The sequence below is a fragment of the Asterias rubens genome, chromosome 1, assembly GCF_902459465.1.
Source record: "Asterias rubens chromosome 1, eAstRub1.3, whole genome shotgun sequence".
NCBI lineage: Eukaryota > Metazoa > Echinodermata > Asteroidea > Forcipulatida > Asteriidae > Asterias > Asterias rubens.
The window spans coordinates 2,158,951-2,183,762 of NC_047062.1; the positions used below are offsets into that span (position 1 = coordinate 2,158,951).

Sequence of the window (24,812 nt, forward strand, 5' to 3'; positions counted from 1 at the left end):
ATTAATATAAACGACACTTTAGCACGTAATATAATTATTATACAATTGAAAATCATTGTCAACTTCTGAAGTAGTTTTAAGAAACACAAATGAAAAACTTGTAAAAACGTGCAGACATTACAAAGTACCATTCAATTTGTGTAAAACTTTCTTTACATGATCCAAAATCTAACTCTATACAAAAACATTAAGTTAGGAGACTAACAGTTTAAAATGTAAAGGTCGTGGCAAACTTTACATTCGACAAGTTCTGAAACACTCCAAAAAAGAAAACTCACATTTCATTTAAAGGAAAAATACAGAATTGGTTTTTGCTAACTAAACAGTTGCTGGCAGTGTAAGCACTATATGTAATCCACCATATTTTTATACATAAACTGACAAACCTGTAGAAGTTTGAGATCGATCGGCCATCTGGGTCACGAGAAAATAGTGAAAAACTGACTACAAATTTTACATTGCATCGATGCCAAAATAAAAATGAATAAAACGCTCACTGAGCGATAAACTCCAAACGCAAAGTATAGATTATTTATTTCTCATCAATTAATATGACATTTCAGACAGAAATATTGCAAGGAATGTTTTCTAATCATCATCATTAGACTATCAGTTGTCACCATTGCCGGTAGAATTGCCTGTAAGAATTGTGACAAGTCCCTTATGATTATGGAGTATCTTGTGGGTATGTACAATTTCAGGAGGAGTGCTTGGCTCTGGCAAAAAAATACGTTTCGACCAGTCCACTCTGCCTGTCTTCAGCCAGGAGAATGCTGACCTGCTGTATAGGCATTTTAGGCTGCACTTCTTTAGAATTTTTTTGTAAAGGTTGGCTCAATAAAAAAAAATGTAAACTTTGGCCCAATTTCGCAGAGATGCTTACAAAAGTAGTTAAGCACAACAAACTAATTAGAAATAATATAAAATGGTTATTGAAAAATATTGTTGAAATTGAACGTTGTTAAAAGTATTTAGTCTAAAACAGTACAAATGCAACAGCTAACAACGGTATAAATTTGTATGTGACAGAATTAGGCCTATACTTGCTTATAGATAACGATATCAAATAAATAGCATTTGCTGTATAGTACATCAAAAACTGTATTTTCTATACCTTATGTGAAAACTAAAAAGTTATTTAATTTTATTACAGGAAACATTAAAACAGTTATACATTTTTCGTGTAAAAGCGACATTTAGAAATGTTTAGTAAAACGAATAATATTTCAGGAAAATTGTCATAATTATAATATCCGTTCTTAACGGAAGGACATACAAAATCATTACTCTTGTTATATATATATATACTGATATAAAACAATTGAATATAATTATTATAATTATTATATTATAATACCCATTTACAAGTTTATTGTGCAGAATTTAGATGACATGTTTTTTAGCATGTGTTGTGTGATCATACATTAAATTACATCCCTGTTAAAATGTGTTAAAAAAAAGCTTAAAATAATATGCACATTTTCACATACACATTGTCCTTTATTTGGTCGAAACAACTGAAATTGTTAGTTGTAAAAAAAATTTTTTTTTCAGAATACAATTTATTTGATTATTCAGAGGGAAATATTATTTCAAACAAAAATGCTGTTTAATGTTTTGTTTATTATTTTACAACTCGTGCTACAATGTCATTCCTCGTCATTGTTTTCAACAACCAACAATGTAAGCTAAGAATGCTGGGTTCCACTTAAACGAGTTAAGACTGACCCGAACCATTGAGTTGGAACTTACCGGAACCCCGTTTAATGTCACAAAGCCGGAACAGACTGCATACTAAATGCATCCAGATCATACTCCGACTACAAAACTCGTTCCCCAAACTCATTTTTGATCCGGATTAACTTTCAATGTCAAAGTACGTCCGGTTATACTAACTTTGAATTTGTCCTGACCCAGTTGGACTCAGAGATCCTGGTCAATAACCTTCAAATATTTACAGTTTATTATAAAGATAATTTTTTTTAGTGTTGTAATTTCAAGAAGAGTGTGCACATTTGGGTGCATTTTGTTTTCGAATGTCAGATTTTTAAAACGGTGGGATGAGTTCACTTCATGCACTGAACACTGAGGTGTCCATGGTAGAAACTAAGTTCACACTTCCCGTGTAATCATTATCTACACGTTAAACTGGCCCCATTCGGCACGGATTATTTACACACGTCAAGAATGAAATCACAAATTAAACAAGTGGACCACTTTCACTAAACTCACCCATGAAATCTTCCCAGGTTGTATCGTTTAACATGTGTGTGATCCCTAATGGACAGCTAATGGTTGCATGGCTTATGACTGACACACATTTGACAACATAGGGCGCCAGCAAACAAAGGGCTAGATAGCTCAGTTGGTAGAGCGCCTAGCATGTTAAACCAAAGGTCTTTGGTTCAATATACCCATACCTTTGTGTACCATTCAGAGGTAGACGTTTGGCCTGAACAAACTTCACTTTGACTCAACAGAAAATGCAAACATATAGGTTGACATAATATACAAACGAAAGTTTAAAAGGTAAATCATTAAAATGTTGTATACACATTAATTATTTTACGTCCAATAGTGTTCATGAGTGTACCGTCGAAGAGGTGCTCCCTGTACCTCGGATTGAGCATGTGACCTTATTCACTCCAACTGATTGGCCATTAATGAGCTCACTACTTTCAAGACAGACAACCAAGCCTCTTTAACCTCGGAGGTGAAGACATCCTTCGGAAGACTGGTCGTCAAGGCGAAGATCAATGCTTCAACAACGGGCTGCATAACAACATAAAAAAGAAAAGAAATTAATACACGAATTGATTGGTCTTTTTAACTGTAACATAGCTCAAATTTACAGAGGTTAGCTAAGATTGATCATAGGCCATTTCGAATCCACGGCTTCGCGGCTCCAGATTCAGCTCAGGCTAACTTGGCCCCGCGGTTGTTTCGACAATACATTGCGCGTGTTTGCACACACGTGCTCATGGCTTCAGACGAGAGGACGGAGCCTGAAGCCGAATCCAAAGCCGAAGCCGTGGATTCGAAAAGGTCCCAAGTGAAAGTGAATGAGCAGGCTATGTGTCAAGGGTTTAAGGCTGGTTCAAGACAACATGTGGATTGGACGAATAATTGCAGCATAGGCCAGGCAAGAGAAGGAGAGGACGGCACAAGAGAAGATGGAGAGATGACATCACGGGATGGGCACGGTTTACATGGACGAGAGAGGCTATAGAGTGACAGTGAGGCAAGTGGGAGTTTTATGAGGAGGGCTTTGCCCAACATAGGAAGGCGAACTAATGATAATGACGATGAACACCAGATTAAACTACGATTAATAGAGGTGTCAATGTTAGCCATTGTGCGGCCAGACTGTTTAGCTCCTTCAGGGACTGCGCGGCAGGACAGCACTGTCAAAAAATTGCAATCACACAGATAGTGATGTGGGAAGCTGTTTGGAGGGCAGCTCCACACTCACAGGCTGGCCTTATAATCAAGCCAATCAAGAACATGAAAGCGGAAAGTGTGGTGCCATGTCAGTCTGAAGGTATTGTCAGTCTTCACCTTGAAGTGTTCGGGCTTAGCGCCGTACATCCGATGCCTGCTTCCAAGTTCTTCTAAGATGGTCACCACCACTCCTAGCTCATCTAGCCCGCTGACTGCAGCCCCTATGGTCTCCATGACGTTCTGGCCGTGTGCCCTCAAGTCCGGGTTACGTTTCAGCATCTGAGGCGGTAGTGGAGACTTCCCGAACGGGAAGAGAGTTCTTATTGACTGGTTCTGATCTAAAAGCCTGTGATGTAACAAGCAGACCAACAGAAATAAATGAATCAATTAAAACAAAAGACATCAACGATCAGGTACAGAGTACCAATCTAAAAACGCAGATCTATGTTTAATGCGTGTGTGCGGCACCATAATGTAGCCCGAGCCCTATAGGGCATGTTTGGGGCTACATTTAGGTCCGGGATACATTTAGGGCTCGGGCTACATTATGGTGCCGCACATGCGTGCAACATGGCGTTGGAGTGGTTAACGGTAAAGGGGAAAAAGTTTGGTGTTGGTTCCGTCGTTTTCCGGACCCTCGCATTTACGGATCTGTACATTAGACTCCCGGACCAAAGACCCACCACAACCCCAAGGTCTCTTTCAACTCTTTCGGCAATGACTTGGTCCCAATTTTATGGCTCTGCTTATGCAGATTGCATAAAAATTGTATTTTCGCTGGAGCTCTCTGGTAAGCACAGTTGTGTTGTGCTTTAAAAACTTGTTTGTGCTTAGATGCTCTATTAACTTGAGCCCAACGTGAGTTGCATATTTTCGGCGGTAGAGTTTTTTGTCATGTTAAAGTTTAAGAAGTGTAATGTTAGATGAGTGTTTTTTTTGTCCATAGCGTCGTTGCCATCATTTCGTGTTTATTGAAAATGATGAATGCTGAAGGGACAATTGGCTTTTGTTTTGATTCTATTGTATTTGTGCAACCAAGCTTTGAAAGGTGACTATCACAATAGTACGGAGCTCCGCAAGTGCCATGATATGCCCCCGTGGACCCCGTTAAATTGTTACGCAAGCTTTGAAAAGTGACTATCACAATAGTACGGAGCTCCGCAAGTGCCATGATATGCCCCCGTGGACCCCGTTAAATTGTTGAAGCCTATAGATAAAAATCTGATGACCAACCTGACGAAGAACACCGCACCAATATTAATGAGGTCCTTTTGTACAATCTTCCAGCACCCCTGGACGAGTTTCTTGTCTCGGGTGGATATCGGGCCGTCTTCGTTCGCATTCAAGTCCTTCTCGTTTGGTTCAATCTTGTCAAAATCATTTCTAAACCGAGAAATCAAAGGAGCGTGTTAGGCAACTTGTGGGCTTTTTGGCTTGTCGTGGAGGTCGAGCGGTCTAGTTCATCGGACCCAAGCTTTGGTGTTGTTAGCAGCAGAGTCTAGGTTAGATATACCCTGCCATGACAATTTTATAAGTGCCCTGGAGAAATTTATTTCTGAATCCTAGTTAACTCGACTCGGAAGTTTGTGAGATTATACCCCACCACGTGGCGGGCCACTACATCAAAACTGCCACTGCCGTAATGATTTTCAATGATTTTGTCCCCCCTAATCGATTAAAAAAAGGGAATCCTTAAAAAAAACATATGGATTTGTGTTGAGGATGGCAGTTGTATACTACATACAAAATCATTACGGCCGGGCCTGTAAGAGCAATGACCGTACATCTTCCGCGTGGTGGGAGAGGCCCATCAGCTAAGCAGTAAGCAACTTAGCCATACTCCACTGATCAACCATGCCAATAACAGACTATAAATACTAGTAAATTCGCGGGTGTTACAACCATGTATAAATCTCTTTTGACGGAGTGTTGGCTCTGATGAAAAGAGATGGTTTGGTCTCGACCTTTCGAACAGTATACTCTGCTTGTCTTCACCCATGGGTGAAAACATGGGTGATGCATGGATGCAAACATCACTCAATCATGCAGACATTGTGTACCATTCCCTTTGTCTTCAGAGGTCAGTCTATTTTTTACTTTGATTGATGATGTCATGATTTTGAGGTTTTTGTGTAGTTTAGTGAACCATTAAGTGAAGACCCGATGAAACAGACCGCGGAAAATATTGACACCTAAACTAATGGATTACTTTGACTGATTACTGAAAAGAGAAATATATATAGGTCTAAATAACTCAGTAGATTATCATTTTGGTACATGGGGAATGAATACAATAAAAATGACCGTTTTCTTTGGTTAATCCTGCACTGGATTGATGACTTACAGAACAAAATTGGTGATTGGTAAGGAAGGGCTAAAAGGTCAAACTAAGTTTATTGACGCATCCATTGTCCAATAGATCGAGTCCCTTAAAATATGACGTCATTGTAAGCCAACAACAATTAACTCATAACATACCGAACATTATTTCTTGTTGTTATAAAGTCAAAAATATCAAATTCAATTCATTTTTTTGAACGCTTTGTGTAAAAAAAGGGTTAGAAAACACCATTATGGGAATGTGTGAAAGAATTCTTACCCCATTTTACTGGACATAGTTTCTTGAATGACCGTCAGGGTGTGTCCAAAGGCGACCTGTACTTCTGAATTGAATACATTCGGCGCTAGTCCGTTCCGGAGGGAGTACATGAACGCCTCAGAAAGTGCCTGAACCAAGAAAAGACAACACAAATAACTATTTTCATATAACTCCCAACCATTCGAAAACTAAACTGCACTCTAAGAGATCCAAGGTCAGAATAATTTACCCTTAATCCTGTTTTCAGGAGGTTTGACCCTTTCCTGGGTCAAGTCAACTCGGAAAGTGTTTTAAAAACATGTTTTGGTCTCAGAGATGTTGCGTCAGTTCGACCCAATTTTGTGTTATTTTGACTCAGATTTCGGGTCAATGTGAACCAATTCTGACCCGGAAGGTTTTAGAGTGACCCCACAAAAAGTATGACTCCAATGATCTGAGTATGACCTTGAATCCGAATCAAGACTGCCATTTTGGACAACAAAAAATATAGCCTTCATTTTTTATTTTTTTGTGTTAATACGAACAATCATCTCGTCATAGATCAAGTGAAATAATATTCATAGATTTGGCAAATATATAGGAGGTAGAAAAATCAAATCAAGTTTACCGAAAAGTGTTCTGGTTTCGCGCCGTACATCGAGTGACGTTCACCGAGGTCCATCAAGATGGCAACGATGAGTTCAATATCTTGCAGACCCTCCACGGCGGTCCCAATGGTCTCCATCACCCTCAGACCGTGGGCTTTCAGGTCCGGATTATTCTGCAGTTGCTTCGGGGTGAGGTTCAGCTTGCCAAACGGAAACAACTTAGCGATGGATGGATTTTTATCCAGGAGTCTTCGGTGTTAGAAAGAGGGGGAAAATGTGAAACCACGTAACCCACATCGATATGAACTTTATACAAGTAAATGGTGAGAACTATACTCAAACACTGGCCAATGGTAAACAGTTTCTGAGCAATGCTTTACAAATTGTTTAATTTTGATTTGTAAATTTTACATCCGGGAGTCTTTGGTGTTTTAAAAAGAAGAAGAGAAATCTTGGTGTTTAGAAGAGAGTTCAACCAACGGTGAGAATTTTACTCAAACACTGGCAACCATACGAGCAATTTCTGAGAAATTTTGTTAAAAGGCACTGGACACCTTTAAAATTGGGTAATTGTCCACGACTAGTCTTAACAATAAAATAATAAACCTCTACAAAATTGGACTCATTTGGTCGTCGAAGTTGCGAGAGATAGGCCTAGTGGAAGAAAAATCACGCATGTCGCACAAGTTGTGTGCTTTCAGATGCCTTGAATTTGAGACCTCGGCTGTGTTCTCAAATTAAATTCAAATATTTGAGTTATGAAAGAACTTCTTTCTCAAAAACTACGTTACTTCAGAGGGAGCCATTTAATACTAACAATGTATTATACTATCAACAGCTCTCCATTGCTTGGAACCAAGTAAGTTTTTATGCTAGCAATTATTTTGAGTAATTACCAATAGTGTCCGATGACTTTTAAAGCCATTGGACACTTTCGGTAGAGACAAAAAGTTCACAAATTTACAAATAACTTACAGGGTTTACAGAAAGTAATGGTGAAAGACTTCTCGTGAAATATTATTCCATGAAATGCTCTACTTTTTGAGAACACATTAAAACAATATCAATTCTTAATATCGAGAATTACGGATTTATTTTAAACACATGTCATGACACGGCGAAACGTGTGGAACCAAGGATGGGTTTTCCCATTATTTTGTCCCGACTCCGATGACCAATTGAGCCTAAATTTTTACAGGTTTGTTATTTGATATAGAAGTTGTGACACACGAAGTGTGGGCCTTGGACAATACTGTTTACCGAGAGTGTTCAATGGCTTTAAACAAAATGACAAATTCTGCTTTTGTTAATCTTAATCCGAAACATTACAGCCACAAGCTGAGAGCGCTGTACTTATAAATACTGAGATTAAACTTATAGATAAGTCTAAATTCATAACTTACCTGACAAACAGCCCTACACCGAAGGAAGCCAAATGTGTTTGCACATGTTTCCAGCAATCCTGGACCAACCGAACATCTTTCTTTGACAAAGGCCCTTCATCGACGGATTTCCCCATTTTACTGGACATAGTTTCTTGAATGACCGTCAGGGTGTGTCCAAAGGCGCCCTGTACTTCTGAATTGAATACATTCGGCGCTAGTCCGTCACGGAGGGAGTACATGAACGCCTCAGAAAGTGCCTGAACCAAGAAGAGACAACAAGAATTACTGTGTCAATAATAATTACTAAGGTCATCTAACTCCTGACCGTTCTAAAAAATAAACCTACAGTCTAAAATATCCCGGGTCAGAATTGACCTAGACTCTAGGTTCAATGATGTATGACCCGATCCTGGTTCAGGGTATAACCCTGAAAGTAGTTCAAAAATTGTTTTTTATCTCCAAGATGCTGCCTTAACTTCGACGCAGATTTCGGGTCACTATGACCCAGGGTCAAGCCCCAAGCTGCTCGGACCCAGGTCAGTTCTGGCCCAGATGGGGTCAATTTTGACCCGGAGGTTTTTGGAGAGTCCTCTCCAAAATTCTCGACATCGGCTCTGTGCCACAATGAAAAAAACCTTTTTAATATTCGGGTCGAGACCAAGGATCTAAGTATGACCTGGAATCCGAGTCAAGACTTGGGATCTGTGTCACAATCTGGGTCAAAAATAGCCTTCATTTTCCCTTTTTTTAATGAGAAAGATGACCTCATCCTGAGATCAGATGAAATTTTAATATCTTTGGCACTGTAGCAATTCAATGTCATGCAGGGAACTTTTAGAAACAACTGATGGGGGAAAAACGCTAGGAAAATAAAGAGAGAATCAAGTTTACCGAAAAGTGTTCTGGTTTCGCGCCGTACATCGAGTGACGATCACCGAGGTCCATCAAGATGGCAACGATGGGTTCAAGATCCTGAAGACCCTCCACGGCGGTCCCAATGGTCTCCATCACCCTCAGACCATGGGCTTTCAGGTCCGGATTATTCTGCAGTTGCTTCGGGGTGAGGTTCAGCTTGCCAAACGGAAACAACTTAGCGATGGATGGATTTTTATCGAGGAGCCTTTGGTGTTTTAGAAAGGGGAAGAAAAATGTGTTTTAGAAGAGAGCTCTATCAGACGTATTGCGATAACACGTTTCTTCTGCGAGAATGTTACTCAAAGACTGCTGTTTTTGTCAATACTTTCTGAGCTGCTTAAGCAATAGATATTGCTTAACACATTGTTAGTTTCTGCTTTTGTAGTTCTAAATCTATAATAATGCAGCAACAAGCAGAAAGCGCTGTGTTTGTAAGTGCAGAGTTCAATTATAAACTTACCTGACAAAAAGTCTCACGCCAAAGGAAGCCAAATTTGTTTGCACATGTTTCCAGCAATCCTGGACCAACCGAATATCCTTCTTTGACAAAGGCCCTTCATCGACGGATTTCCCCATTTTACTGGACATAGTTTCTTGAATGACCGTCAGGGTGTGTCCGAAGGCACCCTGTACTTCTGAATTGAATACATTCGGCGCTAGTCCGTTCCGGAGGGAGTACATGAACGCCTCAGAAAGAGCCTGAACCAAGAAAATACAAAAGAAATGACTATTTTCATCTAACTCCTGACCATTCTAAAGAATAATACCTACACTCTAAAAGAAATCCCGGTCAGAATTGACCCGGATTTCGGGTTCCAGGGGTGTGACTCATTTTGGGGTCAGGTTAACACGGAGAGTAGTTTTAAATTCGGTTTAAAAATCGGCATCTTCGAGATGCTGCGTCAGTTTGACACAGTTTGGTACCATTTGGGCTCAGGTTTCGGGTCATACTGACACAGGAATGGATAAAGTCCCACGTTGCCAAGATCCGGGTCAAATCGGATCCGTTTTTTTTTAAAGAAAACGACCGTTTAAAATTAGCGGGTCGACTCCACTGATCTGAGTATGACCTGAAATCCGAGTCAAGATTGTGGATCTGGGTCCAAATCTTGGTCAAATTTAGCCAACGTGTATGAAGCTTCCTTCGTATGTCTTTTTCGTTCAATGAGAACGATGACGTCATCCTCAGGTGAAATATTCATATATTTGGCGTATGTAGCAAATCAATGTCATCGGGGCACTTTTAGAAACCACTTATGGAAAGAAAAAGCAAGGCAAATAAAGAGAGAATCAAGTTTACCGAAAAGTGTTCTGGTTTCGCACCGTACATCGAGTGACGTTCACCGAGGTCCATCAAGATGGCAACGATGAGTTCAAGATCTTGCAGACCCTCCACGGTGGTCCCAATGGTCTCCATCACCCTCAGACCATGAGCTTTCAGGTCCGGATTATTCTGCAGTTGCTTCGAGGTGAGGTTCAGCTTGCCAAACGGAAACAATTTAGCGATGGACGGATTTTTATCCAGGAGTCTTCGGTGTTAGAAAAGGGGGAAAATGTGTTTTTAAACCACGTAACCCATGAAATCGGTATGAACTTTATACAAATAAATGGTGAGAACTATACTCAAACACTGGCCAATGGTAAAGAATTTCTGAGCTCCAACAATGCTTTACAAATTGTTTATATTTGATTTGTAAATTTTACATCCAAACTGATGCGACCACAAGCTGAGAGTGTTGTACTATAAATATCGATATTAAACTTATAGATTTGTTTAAATTTTAAGCTTACCTGACAAACAGCCCCACGCCGAAGGAAGCCAAATTTTTGTTCACATGTTTCCAGCAATCCTGGACTAATCGAATATCCTTCTTAGACAAAGGCCCTTCACCGTCGGTACTTTTGGGGTAAAACAAATCAACCAGAGAATGATTAATTCTACTAAAATGTACTTTTTTAAATTCATATACGGGGATTGTGTTAAGTCCTGATCCTTGTTCAGTTGTTCTTCTCTGAATGGGAAGGTATACGTTTGGTATTAAATCACTTAAATGGAAGGTACACGTTTGGTAATTACTCAAAACAAATGCTAACTTAAAAACTGACTCGATAACGAGCATTGGAGAGCTGTCGATAGTATAAAACATTGTGGGAAACGACTCCGTCTGAAGTAACGTAGTTTTTGAGAAAGAGGTAATTTCTCACTAAAATAATAAAAGACGTCTAGCTAGAAGTCTTTTATTCTTATCTGAAAGCACACAAATTCGTCCAACAAGGGTGTTTTTTCGTTCTCATCATTTTCTCGCAACTTCGATGACCAATTGAGCCCATATTTTCACAGGCTTGTTATTTTATGCTTATGGTGAGATACACCAAGTGAGAACACTGGTCTTTGACAATTACCAAGTGTAACCTTCACTTTAAACTGATTGGTAAACAAAAACTTACTTGTTTAGAAGTACAGTATCTTTCGATTAGCAAGAAGTATTTTGAGTTAGACAATACCATCTTGAGAATGTGAGATGGAATCCTTACCCCATTTTACTGGACATAGTTTCTTCAATGACCGTCAGGGTGTTTCCGAAGGCGCCATGTACTTCTGAATTGAATACATTCGGCGCTAGTCCGTTCCGGAGGGAGTACATGAACGCCTCAGAAAGTGCCTGAACCAAGAAAATACAATAAACAGGACCGTTTTCATCTAGCTCTTGACCATTCCAAATTAAACCTACATCCCAAAAGTTCCCGCTTCAGATTTGACCCGGATACCGGATTCCAGTGGGTCTGACTCATTTTTGGTTTGGGGGAAAACACGGAGACTAGTTATTAAATGGTATTTTATCTAGAATGCTGAGTCGGTTTTACCAATTTTGTGTAATTTTGAAGCAGATTCCGGGTAATACTGACCCGGAATGGGTCAAGCCCCACGTGGCCCGGATTCGGGTAATTTCTGACCCGAATGTTTTAGAGGGAAGCGACCTTTTCGAGTATTCGGGTCAAGATGACTCCAATGATATAAGTGTGACCTGAATTCCGAGTCAAGAGGTGGAATCTGGGTCAAAACCTGGGTCAAAGATACCAATCGTATGAAGCTCCCTTTTGTCTGTCTTTGTGTTCTTCTTCAATTAGAAAGATGACCTTATCCTTATCAAGTGAAATATTCATAGCTTTGACACAGCAGCAATTCACTGCCATCAGTGCGCTAATTAAAGAAACTACTAATGAAAGAACAAAGCTAGGGAAATTAATGAAGAGCAGATTCCAAATTTACCGAAAAGTGTTCTGGTTTCGCGCCGTACATCGAGTGACGTTCACCGAGGTCCATCAAGATGGCAACGATGAGTTCGAGATCCTGCAGACCCTCCACGGCGGTCCCAATGGTCTCCATCACCCTCAGACCGTGGGCTTTCAGGTCCGGATTATTCTGCAGTTGCTTCGGGGTGAGGTTCAGCTTGCCAAACGGAAACAACTTAGCGATGGATGGATTTTTATCAAGGAGCCTTTGGTTTTTTAGAAAGGGGAAGAAAAATGTGTTTTTAGTAGAGAGCTCTATCAGACATATAGCGATAACACGTTTCTTCTGCGAGAATGTTACTCAAATACTGGCCAACATATCAACCATTTCTGAGCTGCTTAAGCAAAAGATACTGCTTAACAATTTACTAGTTTCTGCTTTTGTAGTTCTTCATCCAAAATAATTAATGTAGCAACAAGCAGAAAGTGCTTTGTTTATAAATACAGAGTTCAATTCTAAACTTACCTGACAAACAGTCTCACGCCGAAGGAAGCCAAATCTCTTTGCACGTGTTTCCAGCAATCCTGGACCAACCGAATATCTTTCTTTGACAAAGGCCCTGCATCGACGGAATTCCCCTCGTCTCGAGAGCTCTTAGTCGCTACCACTTTCCCAGGTGTTACTTTCCTGCTCCTGCTGGATCCTCTACGGACCAATCCGCCTGGTTTCTCTTGAAGGGTTAAAGCTTGCTCAATGTACAGGGAGACATGGGAATGGTTGAGGGCCACCGTACGGTGCATATCAAAGAGCAGAGCTTCATCTACCGGTGGGTCAGCAACTCGCTGCTCCCTAGTCGATCTCTTCTGCTTTATCCTACTGCTCAGTCGCCTTAGAATGAAGCCACCACCTTCAGTTTGTATACCGATGTCCATGGTGACTTTCTTGGGGACTGCGGAGCCGTTCTGTACCCGGGACCCATGCTGCGGTGCGCCCGTGTTCTGTTGTTGCCTCCTCTGATTTGAACCATTTCGGACTGGCTGCTTGACCGAGGCCCTGGTTTGCTGTTTAGGAGGTTCAGTTGAGCTCTCAACACAACCCATATTTGCTCTGTAAGTGTAAAAATAGAACGACACCTTTTATTACTTACTTCCCACTCTTAAAACAGTACTCGAAACCAAGCAGCAAATGCTCAGTTCATAAAGTCATCAAATGTCTCTTTAAATACCGCGCTCAATTCGCTTTGCCATTCCCAGCGATCGGATTCCATCTGGCTGCGGGCGAAATCGGAATCCTTTTATGTGACTGGGGCAACAATACAGTTCAGCGGCGACCGTGGTATTCATTGTCGCTTGGTCCGTTCATCCGAGCACCCTTCATATATTTGTATTCTTAATAGCAGTCATTATGATATATAGCTATTATTTGCCTTGAAGGCCCTGGACACCTTTTGGTTATTGTCAAAGACCAGCATTTTCACTTGGCGTATCCCAACATATGCATAATATTAACAAACCTGTGGAGATTCTGGCTCAATTGGTCACCAACTTTGCAAGAAAATAATGCAACAAAAATACCCTTGTTTTATCATTTTGTGTGCTTTTCGATATATAAATAAAAAGCAATTAAACAGCTTAAGTATCTTATTATTCGAGTGAGAAATTACCTCTTTCTCAAAAACTACGTTACTTCAGTGGGAGCCGTTTTTTTCACAATTGGTACTATCAACAGCTCGCTGTTGCTCGTTACCAGGTAAGTTTTTATGCTAACACTTATTTTGAGTAATTACCAAAAGTGTCCCGTGCCTTTAATGTTTCCATGGTTGGGAAACCTACTGGTTGTCCGGGTCTTATATCCACTTTCCCGTCTTCAAATAGAATGCAACCTTGGTGTTTTGTTTAGGATTTATTCGGACAATACTGTATTTCCATCAATGATTTGAGGATTTGGTTGCAAAAGCCTTCTAAACATAAATATAAACTTGTCGACCTAGATCCGCTGTGACCCAAGGTTTTTCTCAGATCCGTATTGTTGAATGACTAGTCGGAAGAGCCTGGATGGTAATTTTTCAAATTTTACATGTCATCGCAGTAAAACTGAAGTTTTCTTTATGCTGTGATGTTAATTTTTACAGAAGAATAACAAAACCGCTGTGAAACTCATTTATTTTGTTTCTGAACAATATTTGTAAGTCATTTTGCCTTTCAGTGTGTAGAAATAAAGTTTGAGTCACTCTTAAAGTTTTGCATATTATCCAAACAGTAGTTTAATATTAAAAAAATATTTGAGACTTCATGAGTAAAATGCAATTCTTTAATAAAGCCAACTTAATCTTTATACATTGCATTCACACTTTTAGCACATAATCCACTGTTAGTCTTTTATAGGCTAGACAACAACAATCAATTTGAACTGTCAGGATATATAGTTGCTTGTGTTTCAATGTTTTGCCTTTATGTATTTTTAAACAAATACTTTGTAGTGCAATATCAAAATATTTATAGATAAATTGCTATTGTTGACAGAGGTCTGCAACATCCTTCGATAAAAGTTTTTTATACTTTTCCTTAAAATTCCTTGACAACCCCTGTTCAACTTGTTCATCTAAGGCTAAAAAATGTCTCAATAAATAAAAACCTCTTTAACTGTTATATAACCAGAAACCTTATCAGCAGACCCCCCCCCCCCCCCCCCTTACCAGCCGGTTATACCCCGTTCACACACCACTACGACCTAATCTTCACTCGGGACTCACAATGTCCTAGGTTTTTCATTCACAATTCCTTATGCTTCATCGCGTCATGCGTCAAAGATGCTATTGATAGCATCGACTTACTGACGTCATAACCTGCGTCATAGGCGATGATAAAAAGAGCAGAGTTTAGGTCAAATTATTGTCTACATGGCAACAGGTTGACATTACGGACTCGGTGTTTTAATATCATTTATTATTACAAGTTAAAGTAAAATATCTTTAACAGCAGATATTATAAGGAACGATGTCGTTTTAGGAAAAAGCATTTCATAAAAATTTATAAAATTATTTCATTTTATCACAGCATGCAAAAGAAAGATCTCATTTTCCTTTGTGCCGGTAACTCCTCGAGTCGGGCTACGTCCCGTAGCCTTAGATCTCAAGGGTCTTTCTCAGGATCCTCGCTGTTCCCAAAAGCGCTGCCTTTATTATTATTATTATTATTATTATTATTATTATTATTATTATTATTATTATTATTATTATTATTATTATTATTATTATTATTATTATTATTATTATTATTATTATTATTATTATTATTATTATTATTATTATTATTATTATATATGATTATTATTATTATTATTATTATTATTATTATTATTATTATTATTATTATTATTATTATTATTATTATTATTATTATTATTATTATTATTATTATTATTATTATTATTATTATTATTATTATTATTATTATTATTATTATTATTATTATTATTATTATTATTATTATTATTATTATTATTATTATTATTATTATTATTATTATTATTATTATTATTATTATTATTATTATTATTATTATTATTATTATATTATTTATTATTATTATTATTATTATTATTATTATTATTATTATTATTATTATTATTATTATTATTATTATTATTATTATTATTATTATTATTATTATTATTATTATTATTATTATTATTATTATTATTATTTCATTTTATCACAGCATGCAAAAGAAAGATCTCATTTTCCTTTGTGCCGGTAACTCCTCGAGCCGGGCTACGTCCCGTAGCCTTAGATCTCAAGGGTCTTTCTCAGGATCCTCGCTGTTCCCAAAAGCGCTGCCTTCTGTAATAGATCTACCCTCACATTTGTCCCTATTTCATCTAGATGTTTCCCCAGTGCTTTGGGAAGTGCTCCAACCACCACGGGGACTACTTTTACCTTTACCTGCCAAATCTTACGAAGTTCCCTGAAAAAAAATTGGGGGGTGGCTGTTTAACTAAATGGGCAAAGCAAAAATTACAAAGAAGTAAACATTAATAAATAACATAACGTATTAACAGTTCTTTTTTAAATCTATGCCTTCAACAATTTAGAATGAACAATTCGCCAAATAGGCCTAGGCCTAGCCTATTATAGAAGGCAACAAATCGTGACGAAATATTGCCAACTATTTGTTATATGGATATTCAACCATAAATCAGGCATCCATATTTTTCCCGTGTGTTTTGATGGCTGGCTGTGTTTTGTCAAAAGTGAAAAATCTATAAGCAAACAATATTCGCAGTGCCATTGAGATATACTGACATGTGGGTGGGCTATTGTTATAGGGTTCGTTAGTTTGTCAATGGCCTCGTTGTGCACAATGGGAAACAGAATTGCTGACAGGGATGTCTCATTATAGAGTACCTCAAATCTTCTTATACTTTTTCATATCTTGAGTGTGGATTATTTCTAGGCAGAGTATTAATGCTAAGGACCAGTATGGGCCCTATCCTCATTTTGTTGGTGTATCCAAAGATCTGCTTAAAAAAACAAACCTGTGAACATTCGGGCAGAATTGGTCATCGATGTTGCAAGAAAATCATGAAAATAAAACCACCCTCTTTGCATAGAATCATGGAGTTAGGAATTAATTTATATAAATAAAAGGCTTCAGGCTTCAGGCCCTTTCTCAGATTAATATTCTCTAAATATAATACTATCTTAAAGACACTGTGGACACTATTGATAATTGTCAAAGACCAGTCTTCTCACTTGCTGTATCTCAACGTATGCATAAAATAAAAAACCTGTGAAATGTTCAGCTCAATCGGTCATCGAAGTTGCGAGATAATAATGAAAGAAATGAACGAAGTTGTGCGCTTTCTGATGCTTGATTTCAAGTTCTAAATCTGAGGTCTCAAAATCAAATTCGTGGAAAATTACATCTTTCTCGAAAACCGTACGTCACTTCAGAGGGAGCCGTTTCTCACAATGTTTTATACTATCAACCTCTCCCCATTACTCGTTACCAAGTCAGGTCTTATGCTAATAATTATTTTGAGTAATTACCAATAGTGTCCACTGCCTTTAAATTACATTTCTTTAAAGTGTGTTGTTTCTAACAATGTTTTATAAAGTCAACAGCTCTCTGGTGCCCTTTACCAAGTAAGTTTAAAAGGGCATCAATTTGTGGGGATAATTACCAAAAGACAGTGTGTACTCCCTTTAAAACAACTAGCGTGAGCTGCATAGCATTTATTCAAAATGAGTTTTCCTTTTAAGAACGTTTTGCTTTTAAAACTCAAGTAGGCCTATAGTTTTAACAAACAAGTTTGATGGATTGACCCAGACTTTCAAGTCCGCTTTCAAGGGCACGCAAAAATTAGTGCGAAATATAAATTGCATAGGACCCCATGTTCAAGTCCAACACAATAGATGTTGATTTAAACTGATTTACAAATGCATTTACCCTGGAGGTTTTTCCTTCGAGCCAGGCACTTCACGCCCGTCCTCTGGGGCCAGCCAGTGCCCCGGTGACTCGGGCACGACGTGTTTACAGAAGACTCCATCAAAAGCTCGCTCTATACCCGGTGATATTTTCATATGCAGATGACCGGGTGAAAGGATTTTTTATTTTGTATCGTGGAGGCTACTGGCATTTCACTTTCTAACTGAACTGACTCAGCAAAATCGATTCAATTGATACGGAAAGGGCAACTCGAGCGAGCCGGATGACTTTACGATAATTATAAGAATCTTCCAAATTTCTGACCTTTTATTTCGCGCCAAAAAGTGACTTTCAATAAAGTCAAACAGGTGTGTTCCCGCAGTGGGAGTTAGGAGAAGGTTGAACCATCTTCATACATCCGTATCATATTTTTCTTTCATGATTTACTGAGAAAACACCTCAGCTAAAAAGTCGTCTCGGGTTGATTATTTTGCTGATATTTCTATCCTGGAAATCTGCCGGTTTTAGGTTTCAGAACAGCTCTTTTGTTTCATAATGTTTGTAAGGACTTCACGGGCATTGGTAGTAATTCGAGACTATACGCTGCCGATGATATTTCCATTTCTAAACCAATTAAAAGATTTTATTTCAGATTTTTAAAAATACATATATATGTATTTACCTGCTCGGGTCATCAGCGAGCCATGCTCTTTTGATTTGTTATTTTCGATGGGAATTTTATCTGACAGTTGCCATGTTTTGTTTTATCACTTCGTTGCGGCTACGTGCGGGTCAAACCGAGGGCGTAAGGAAAACAGACTGGCCATTAGAGCACTTGGGCTTTGTGTTTTATTGATCATTGATTTGACACATCACGATTGAGACATGTTGTTTGTGACTAAGCTAAGGACAAACCCTTAATTAAAGGCAATGGATACTTTTAGTAATTGTCAGAGATCAGTGTTCTCACTTTGTGATCTCAACATATACATGAACTTACTAACCTGTGAACATTTGAACTTAATTGGTCGTCGAAAATGCGAGAGGTTAAGGGAAGAAAAAACGCCCTTGCTCACACAATTTGTGGGCTTTCAGATACTTGATTGGAGACCTCAGCTGAGGTCTCGAATTCAATTTTAAAAAAATAGTGAGATATTACTTCTTTCTCAAAACTACGGTATAGAGGGAGCCGTTTCTCACAATGTTTTCAACCGCAATTGCTCGTTACCAAATTTTTGTTTTTGCTAACCATTATTTTGAGTAATTACCAAAAGTGTCCAGTGCCTTTAAGACGTGCTGCTTATTTTCCAAATAACGAATACGGTCACTAAACCATTTCCAGTGGCTGGAGCCCCCAGCCAACCCTCGCTCAGAGCCAAGAAAAAACAAATGTTTCGATACATGAAATAGCTCCAGTAACAATATTTTGGTTATGCCATTGACTTTTTCCCACAGCAATGTGTTCAATTTTCTTCATTCAAATCGTGTAATATGCTGCGGATATAAAACATTCATGTATTCAATCGAATATTTAGTTGTTGCATTTTACCCTTTTCGTACAATTCGAAAAGGTACATTAAAGGAAAAGCCAATGTACTTTTAAGGACAACATTCCATTGGAGATTGCCAATCGTCAAAATTCACGTACAGAAATGCGAACCTTTCTTCGGAAATTGTTTATAATATGATTGAGTGCATAACTGGAGGTTCTACAAAAAGAAAAGTGAGGTCCTTAAAAAAAAAGCCATTCACTCATAAACACATTTGTTTACGTCAAATACGTACAAATGACATCTAGAGCTGAAATCGACCACAAAGACATTTCCCAAACCCAAATCCGATTACGTTGGATTGTGCAAAAATGACCATGGTGATTTAGAAGGGAATTTATTTGCAACAATGGCCCGGGGCAAACTCCGTATCAAAAGATATCATAACGGGGAAAAAACACCTGTTTCGATGCACCTTTATGGGGTGAGAGATTCGGTCTAGCCACTGAGCTGCAATCAAAATGCAAAGTTGTTTCCATTAGTATCCATGAACAGTCAATAGCAACATGGGAAATAGACCCAATGGAGTTGCGCACGTAATGCACATCCTACGTCAGAACAATTCGAAGTGACGTCATCGTTCCTTTTGGTAAAAGAAAACGATGACGTCAGTCGATTGTCTAAACTTCCGAAAAAATGCACATAACTGATGATGAAATTAAGAGGTTCCCATATAAATATAGATAGGGGGAGGGGTGATGAACTTGTTAATAATTCCTACAAAGCTATACACGGGACTTGTGAATTTGTAAGCATCATAGATGATAGTTAATGGTGTAGACCTATGACAAGAGACTTGCATTAGTATGGTCGCGGGTTCGACTCCCCTCCAAAAGTTGCCCTCATAATAATAAGTTCAGCTTTACAACCACATCATTGAACATGTATACAAACATCTTGACAATATTGATGAACCTTATCGGGACCGGGATGTATTTGTTTAGAGACACTTGACACTATTGGTAATTGTCAAAGACCATGGTTCTCACTTGCTGTATCTCAACATATGCATGAAATAACAAACCTGTGAAAATTCAAGCTCAATAGGTCATCGAGGTTGCGAGATAATAATGAAAGAAAGACACCCTTGTCGAACGAAGTTGTGTGCTTTCAGATGCTTGATTTTGAGACCTAAAGTTCCAAATATGAGGGTCGAAATCAAATTCGTGGAAAATTACTTCTTTCTCGAAAACTACTCCACTTCAGAGGGAGCCTTTTCTCACAATATTGTATATTACCAAACTCTTCTCATTACTCGTTACCAAGTAAGGTTTAATGCTAACAGTTAAGTGAGTAATTACCAATAGTGTCCACTGCATTTAACTTTAACGATATAAGTTACGGTGTAATATAGTGCCCCCACCGTATTTTTCAAAAACTCTCGGTGATTTTGGGGAAATTTTTGCTCACCAAGCTCTATATAATGACGTAAACAATTAAGGCCATTTATAATTGTAACAACTTTGTAAAAACAAGTATTTTCCTGAACCTTTCACATTATTTGTAAATATTACAAAACTTTAAAAACTTATGTATTTTGACCATAAACAGAACGTGACATTGTTACCAAGGTGATCAATGGTGGCGCTGTAATCGTTAGTGTGTTATATTTTGGAATTTTGTTGTGATTCTATATTGTTTTTGATGTTTTGGCCTCAACTATTTGAACTTAGCATATTAAAAATATTGTTTTTATTGATACAAACAATGTTTTAATTTGTTTAAACGTTTTCCCATTGGCATTGCTGTATATATTTCCACACACATAGGCCAGATTGGTTGTATATTGTTTAGGGGTTTGGGCCTTGAGCTTAAAATGTCAAACATATTTGTTTATTAGTTCAAATAGTTTGTTAAAAGTAACATTAAAGCGAAATTTAAACTTGGGACAAGAGTTAATGATTGTAGAAACCCGTTTGCCAATCATGCATAAATAATTGCATTCGACCAATGTTTAAAAGTAACTGGAAAAGAAAGTAAAGTCTTATACTCGGGTTTCTTTTTTGATTTGTATAAATAAACAAAGACCAATATAACCTAACCTGTCTTATGTGACACTTTCTAAACAAACACGGGATGACAGAAACAAAAAACACTGGTCTTCATTTGGATTTGAACCCAAGACGCCTGACACTCCGGGCAGATGCTCTATACCAACCGAGTTATGAGGCGCAGCGATTTACTCCTTCAGGTTTCCCCGAAGAACCACATTTAGCTCACGGTGTTGCTTGGATGCGCAACTAGGCAAAGTAAGAAACAAATATTGACAGAGGAACTCACTTTTTCATTAGTAATTTTTTTTCTTGTTGTCTTTCCCCAGAAGACGGTAAGAGAATACTGTTTGGAACGTCGAGTTGAAACCAACAGTTCTTTTCAGAACCACCTCAACTCATTTAGAGATTATCATAACTTGGTGTTACCGAAAACCTTTACTATATATCAAATTTCAACCATGCAAAGGTTCAAATCCTACTTGACTTTCATTTTGCTTTCTTGTGCAAGCTTCGATGAAACCAGGCCTGGATGATTTGTTTTTCAGACCGGAATCACCTTTTGTCACAAATTATTCCGGATATTAGTCAATCAAATAATAAATTCTGTGGATATTTTCATAGTAATTTACATTAAAGGTAGGATATTACTGATTGTGAAAGCCCCAGTGGCTCAGAGCGCCACCCGAAAACCCACTTAGGAATGCCCTGTTTTCCGGATACAATTTGTCAGGTATACACGGAAACGAAAAGCTATTAAAGAACATTAGTCAGTAACAATCTTTTGAAGATTTGTGGAGAAGATAACGGTTTTGTGTACACTAGCTCTAGCCACAATGGGATAATGGGTGGTATATCATTTCAAGTAATTTGCCATGCCCAATGCAATCCAACTCTATGCTGTATTTACGTATCATCCACTACGAGTGTCTGGTTACACAAAGCTATAGACACTCGCTTTCAAAAGTCAGTGAGGATTTACGGAAGTAAAGGGTGCTTCCGTTTTGCGAAAGTAAAACAGAGACTCGGATGGGTTTCCAATTTATTGGTCAGATGAGGTGATAAGATTTGTGGAATTGTTTAGATTTGTGCAATTGTTTTCTAAGTTAATGTTTAGGGAATTGATTTTAGGTTTTAAATGACCGTTTGTCGAGAGAACTGACATATTATAGAGATTAACAAGGAGTTAGCCATTTCGAGAATTATATTAAAATGTATAATGATTTGCTAATAAACGAGTGAGACTTATCAGAACAGTTGTATTTATTGTTTTTATTAATTTCATTCCAGAAAATTCCGGAACAAACCCCATACCATGGGATGGGGAGGGGGTTACAGCAAACACAACAGAAACTCAAATTTAACCAAGGAGAGGTTAGCACGTTTTTTTTAAATCGTCTTGGAGAATGTACTTTGCAACACAATCTATAATGGTTTTATCATGATAACTTATAAGGAAGATAAATAAATGTGTCCTTCTCAGATTGGTTACTGAAATCTGTGTAACTTTGGACAACTTCGCCGCTGGCTATGGCCTGGCGTTGCAAAGGCTTCTCCAACGTTGTGGCTGTCGCTAAATTTGACTGCGACATTAAAGGTCAACGTGTCACCGAGCACCCATACACTATCCAAAATAGGAATCTAGTTGTTTACACACTGTTCTAGCAATGCAAAGGGCATAGGTTCGAATCCCACCGCGTAATAATGTCTGTATGTTTTTTCCACAGAGCTCAGGAAAGTACCGAGTATGCTATATTATGTTGATTTGGTTTGGTTTGGTTTGATTTGATTTGATTTTATTTGATATGCAGTGCTGACACATCGGTGATATGGGTAAAACCACAATTAATTTCTTCATCACCAATGCAAATTTTCCATCTATGATCTAGGAGTTGCCAAAGTAGGATTGCCTCAAATCGCATAATGCAGAAAAAGTCTGATGACGGGCCATAATCTTTGGGTTGATTTTTAGGATAAATTCAGAAGTTTACCAATATATAAACTATTTTTAAATGATAACAAAATACACTTTAACATAATAGCATTCCAGTTAAAATGTACAAAACACGTTATCGTTAAATTGCGTCTCATAAAATCAAGCAAGTCAGTTTTTATGGGATTTCCAATCTAAAAGAAATATCTGAAATGGGTGTTGCATATCATAAGAGAGTTGGCTTTGGAATATTGTGTTTGCATTGAGTTATGGAGATCAAGGTCGTCCAGGGTTTGCTGTACTTTTCTGCGTCACAAAACTTCTACCAATTATGTCACCACGGCTACAGTTACTCGTTACTCGTTACTCAATTTAAATTGACTCCAAGGAGTGACCAGGATACCGAAATAAGTCAGTGATTTTGTAGCAGAACTAGGTTAAAAAAAAAAAGCTTAGGGCCTACTTTGTCGGCAAAATCACTGTTTCTGGTGCTGTTTTGGTCGTTGGTAGTCCCTATTATCGTTGGTCGAAACTAATCTGTAATCAGGCTGAACGGTTATCGAAAGTGTATTTTCTTTGACTCAAGGTTATCAAGTTTCTGGCATGTTGGTAATGGGTGTCACTTGCATTCATAACATAGTGAAGCAAGGTAAACCGCTATGGAAATGTTGCAAACTTTTGCAGTGGTTACTTATCCAGTTTAAAGGCAGTGGACACTATTGGTAATTACTCAAAATAATTATTGACATAAAACCTTTCTTGGTGACGAGTAATGGGGAGAGGTTGATGGTATAAAACATTGTGAGAAACGGCTCCCTCTGAAGTGCCATAGTTTTCGAGAAAGAAGTAATTTTCCACGAATTTGATTTCGAGACCTCAAGTTTAGAACTTGAGGTCTAGAAATCAACCATCTAAACGCACACAACTTCGTATTTTTCTTTCATTATTATCTCGCAACTTCGATGACCGATTGAGCTCAAATTTTCACATGTTTGATATTTTATGCATATGTTGAGATACACCAACTGTGAAGGCTAGTCTTTGACAATTACCAATAGTGTCCACTGCCTTTAATTAAACAATCTACGACAGTGGATATGCCATAATTGTGGATATGCCATAATTGAGAATATGCTAATTTTCTTTAAATTAATGATATATAATAACATAGTGACCGATAACACAAGAAGTTGGGCAATCATTGGCAAACATGCGTCCTCTAATGACAGACTCAAATTTTCCATGGGTAAAGAACAATAAATTATAACACTAAAACTACAAATTCATTCACTATAGAAAACAAACAACTTTGAGGGGCATCAGTGCCAAGCTCAAATTGGTATAATTAGAGTCGAGCTTACCTGTGTTCAAGCACCTCCTACCAAGCCTGTAGTATAGGGTTTGGTCGAAACTCAGAATGAACTATAAACATAGGGCGTACATTTATTCAGTTATCACCTCACCTAATTCCCTATATGAATTATAATGCGTGGAATGCTTTCCACATCGGCTTTAAAGTTCAGCCACAAGAAGTTCACGCACTGCGGGTGGCAAGTTTATCAACCAGGTATATTAAGCCCCTTGTCATGTCTGCAAATCCTTACCTGTTTAGGAAGTCTCGAAATCACCAGCAAGGTAAATTTCGCCTGTAGGTTATTTCTCTGTCCTTCCTCTATGGTTATATGGACATACTGCAGGACACCGGAATATCTTGTTTTACAGTGCGTGTGAGTGTTGTGTCGGTATG

General features: G+C 38.1%; 1 protein-coding gene across 3 annotated transcripts; it reads right to left on the reverse strand.

Annotated features, from left to right (window-relative positions):
- Positions 1-534: 534 nt before the first annotated feature.
- LOC117298827 lies at positions 535-24,812 on the reverse strand. Of its 3 annotated transcripts, XM_033782185.1 has the most exons (14): positions 24,670-24,812; positions 12,688-13,269; positions 12,199-12,427; positions 11,463-11,590; positions 10,719-10,826; positions 10,228-10,456; positions 9,388-9,626; positions 8,904-9,132; positions 8,031-8,269; positions 6,648-6,876; positions 6,041-6,168; positions 4,675-4,824; positions 3,559-3,787; positions 535-2,772 (listed from the first exon to the last, which is right to left on the reverse strand). In XM_033782185.1, the coding sequence occupies exons 2-14, from the start codon at positions 13,260-13,262 to the stop codon at positions 2,641-2,643; spliced, it is 2,844 nt and encodes a 947-aa protein (XP_033638076.1). In that variant the 5' UTR covers positions 13,263-13,269; positions 24,670-24,812; the 3' UTR covers positions 535-2,640. The 3 variants fall into 3 exon arrangements, with proteins under 3 accessions (XP_033638076.1, XP_033638058.1, XP_033638067.1); XM_033782167.1 differs by lacking the exons at positions 6,648-6,876; positions 8,031-8,269; XM_033782176.1 differs by lacking the exons at positions 6,648-6,876; positions 8,031-8,269; positions 24,670-24,812 and having other exon boundaries at positions 12,688-13,401.

Bases quoted from the DNA above. Each gene is read 5' to 3' on its own strand.
- LOC117298827 (XM_033782185.1), bottom strand. From the start codon at position 13,262: ATGGGTTGTGTTGAGAGCTCAACTGAACCTCCTAAACAGCAAACCAGG. The intron at 10,827-11,462 runs GTAAGGATTCCA...TTACCCCAAAAG, and splicing joins ACTATGTCCAGTAAAATGGG to TACCGACGGTGAAGGGCCTT. The intron at 9,133-9,387 runs GTAAGTTTATAA...AAAACACCAAAG, and splicing joins GGCGTGAGACTTTTTGTCAG to GCTCCTCGATAAAAATCCAT.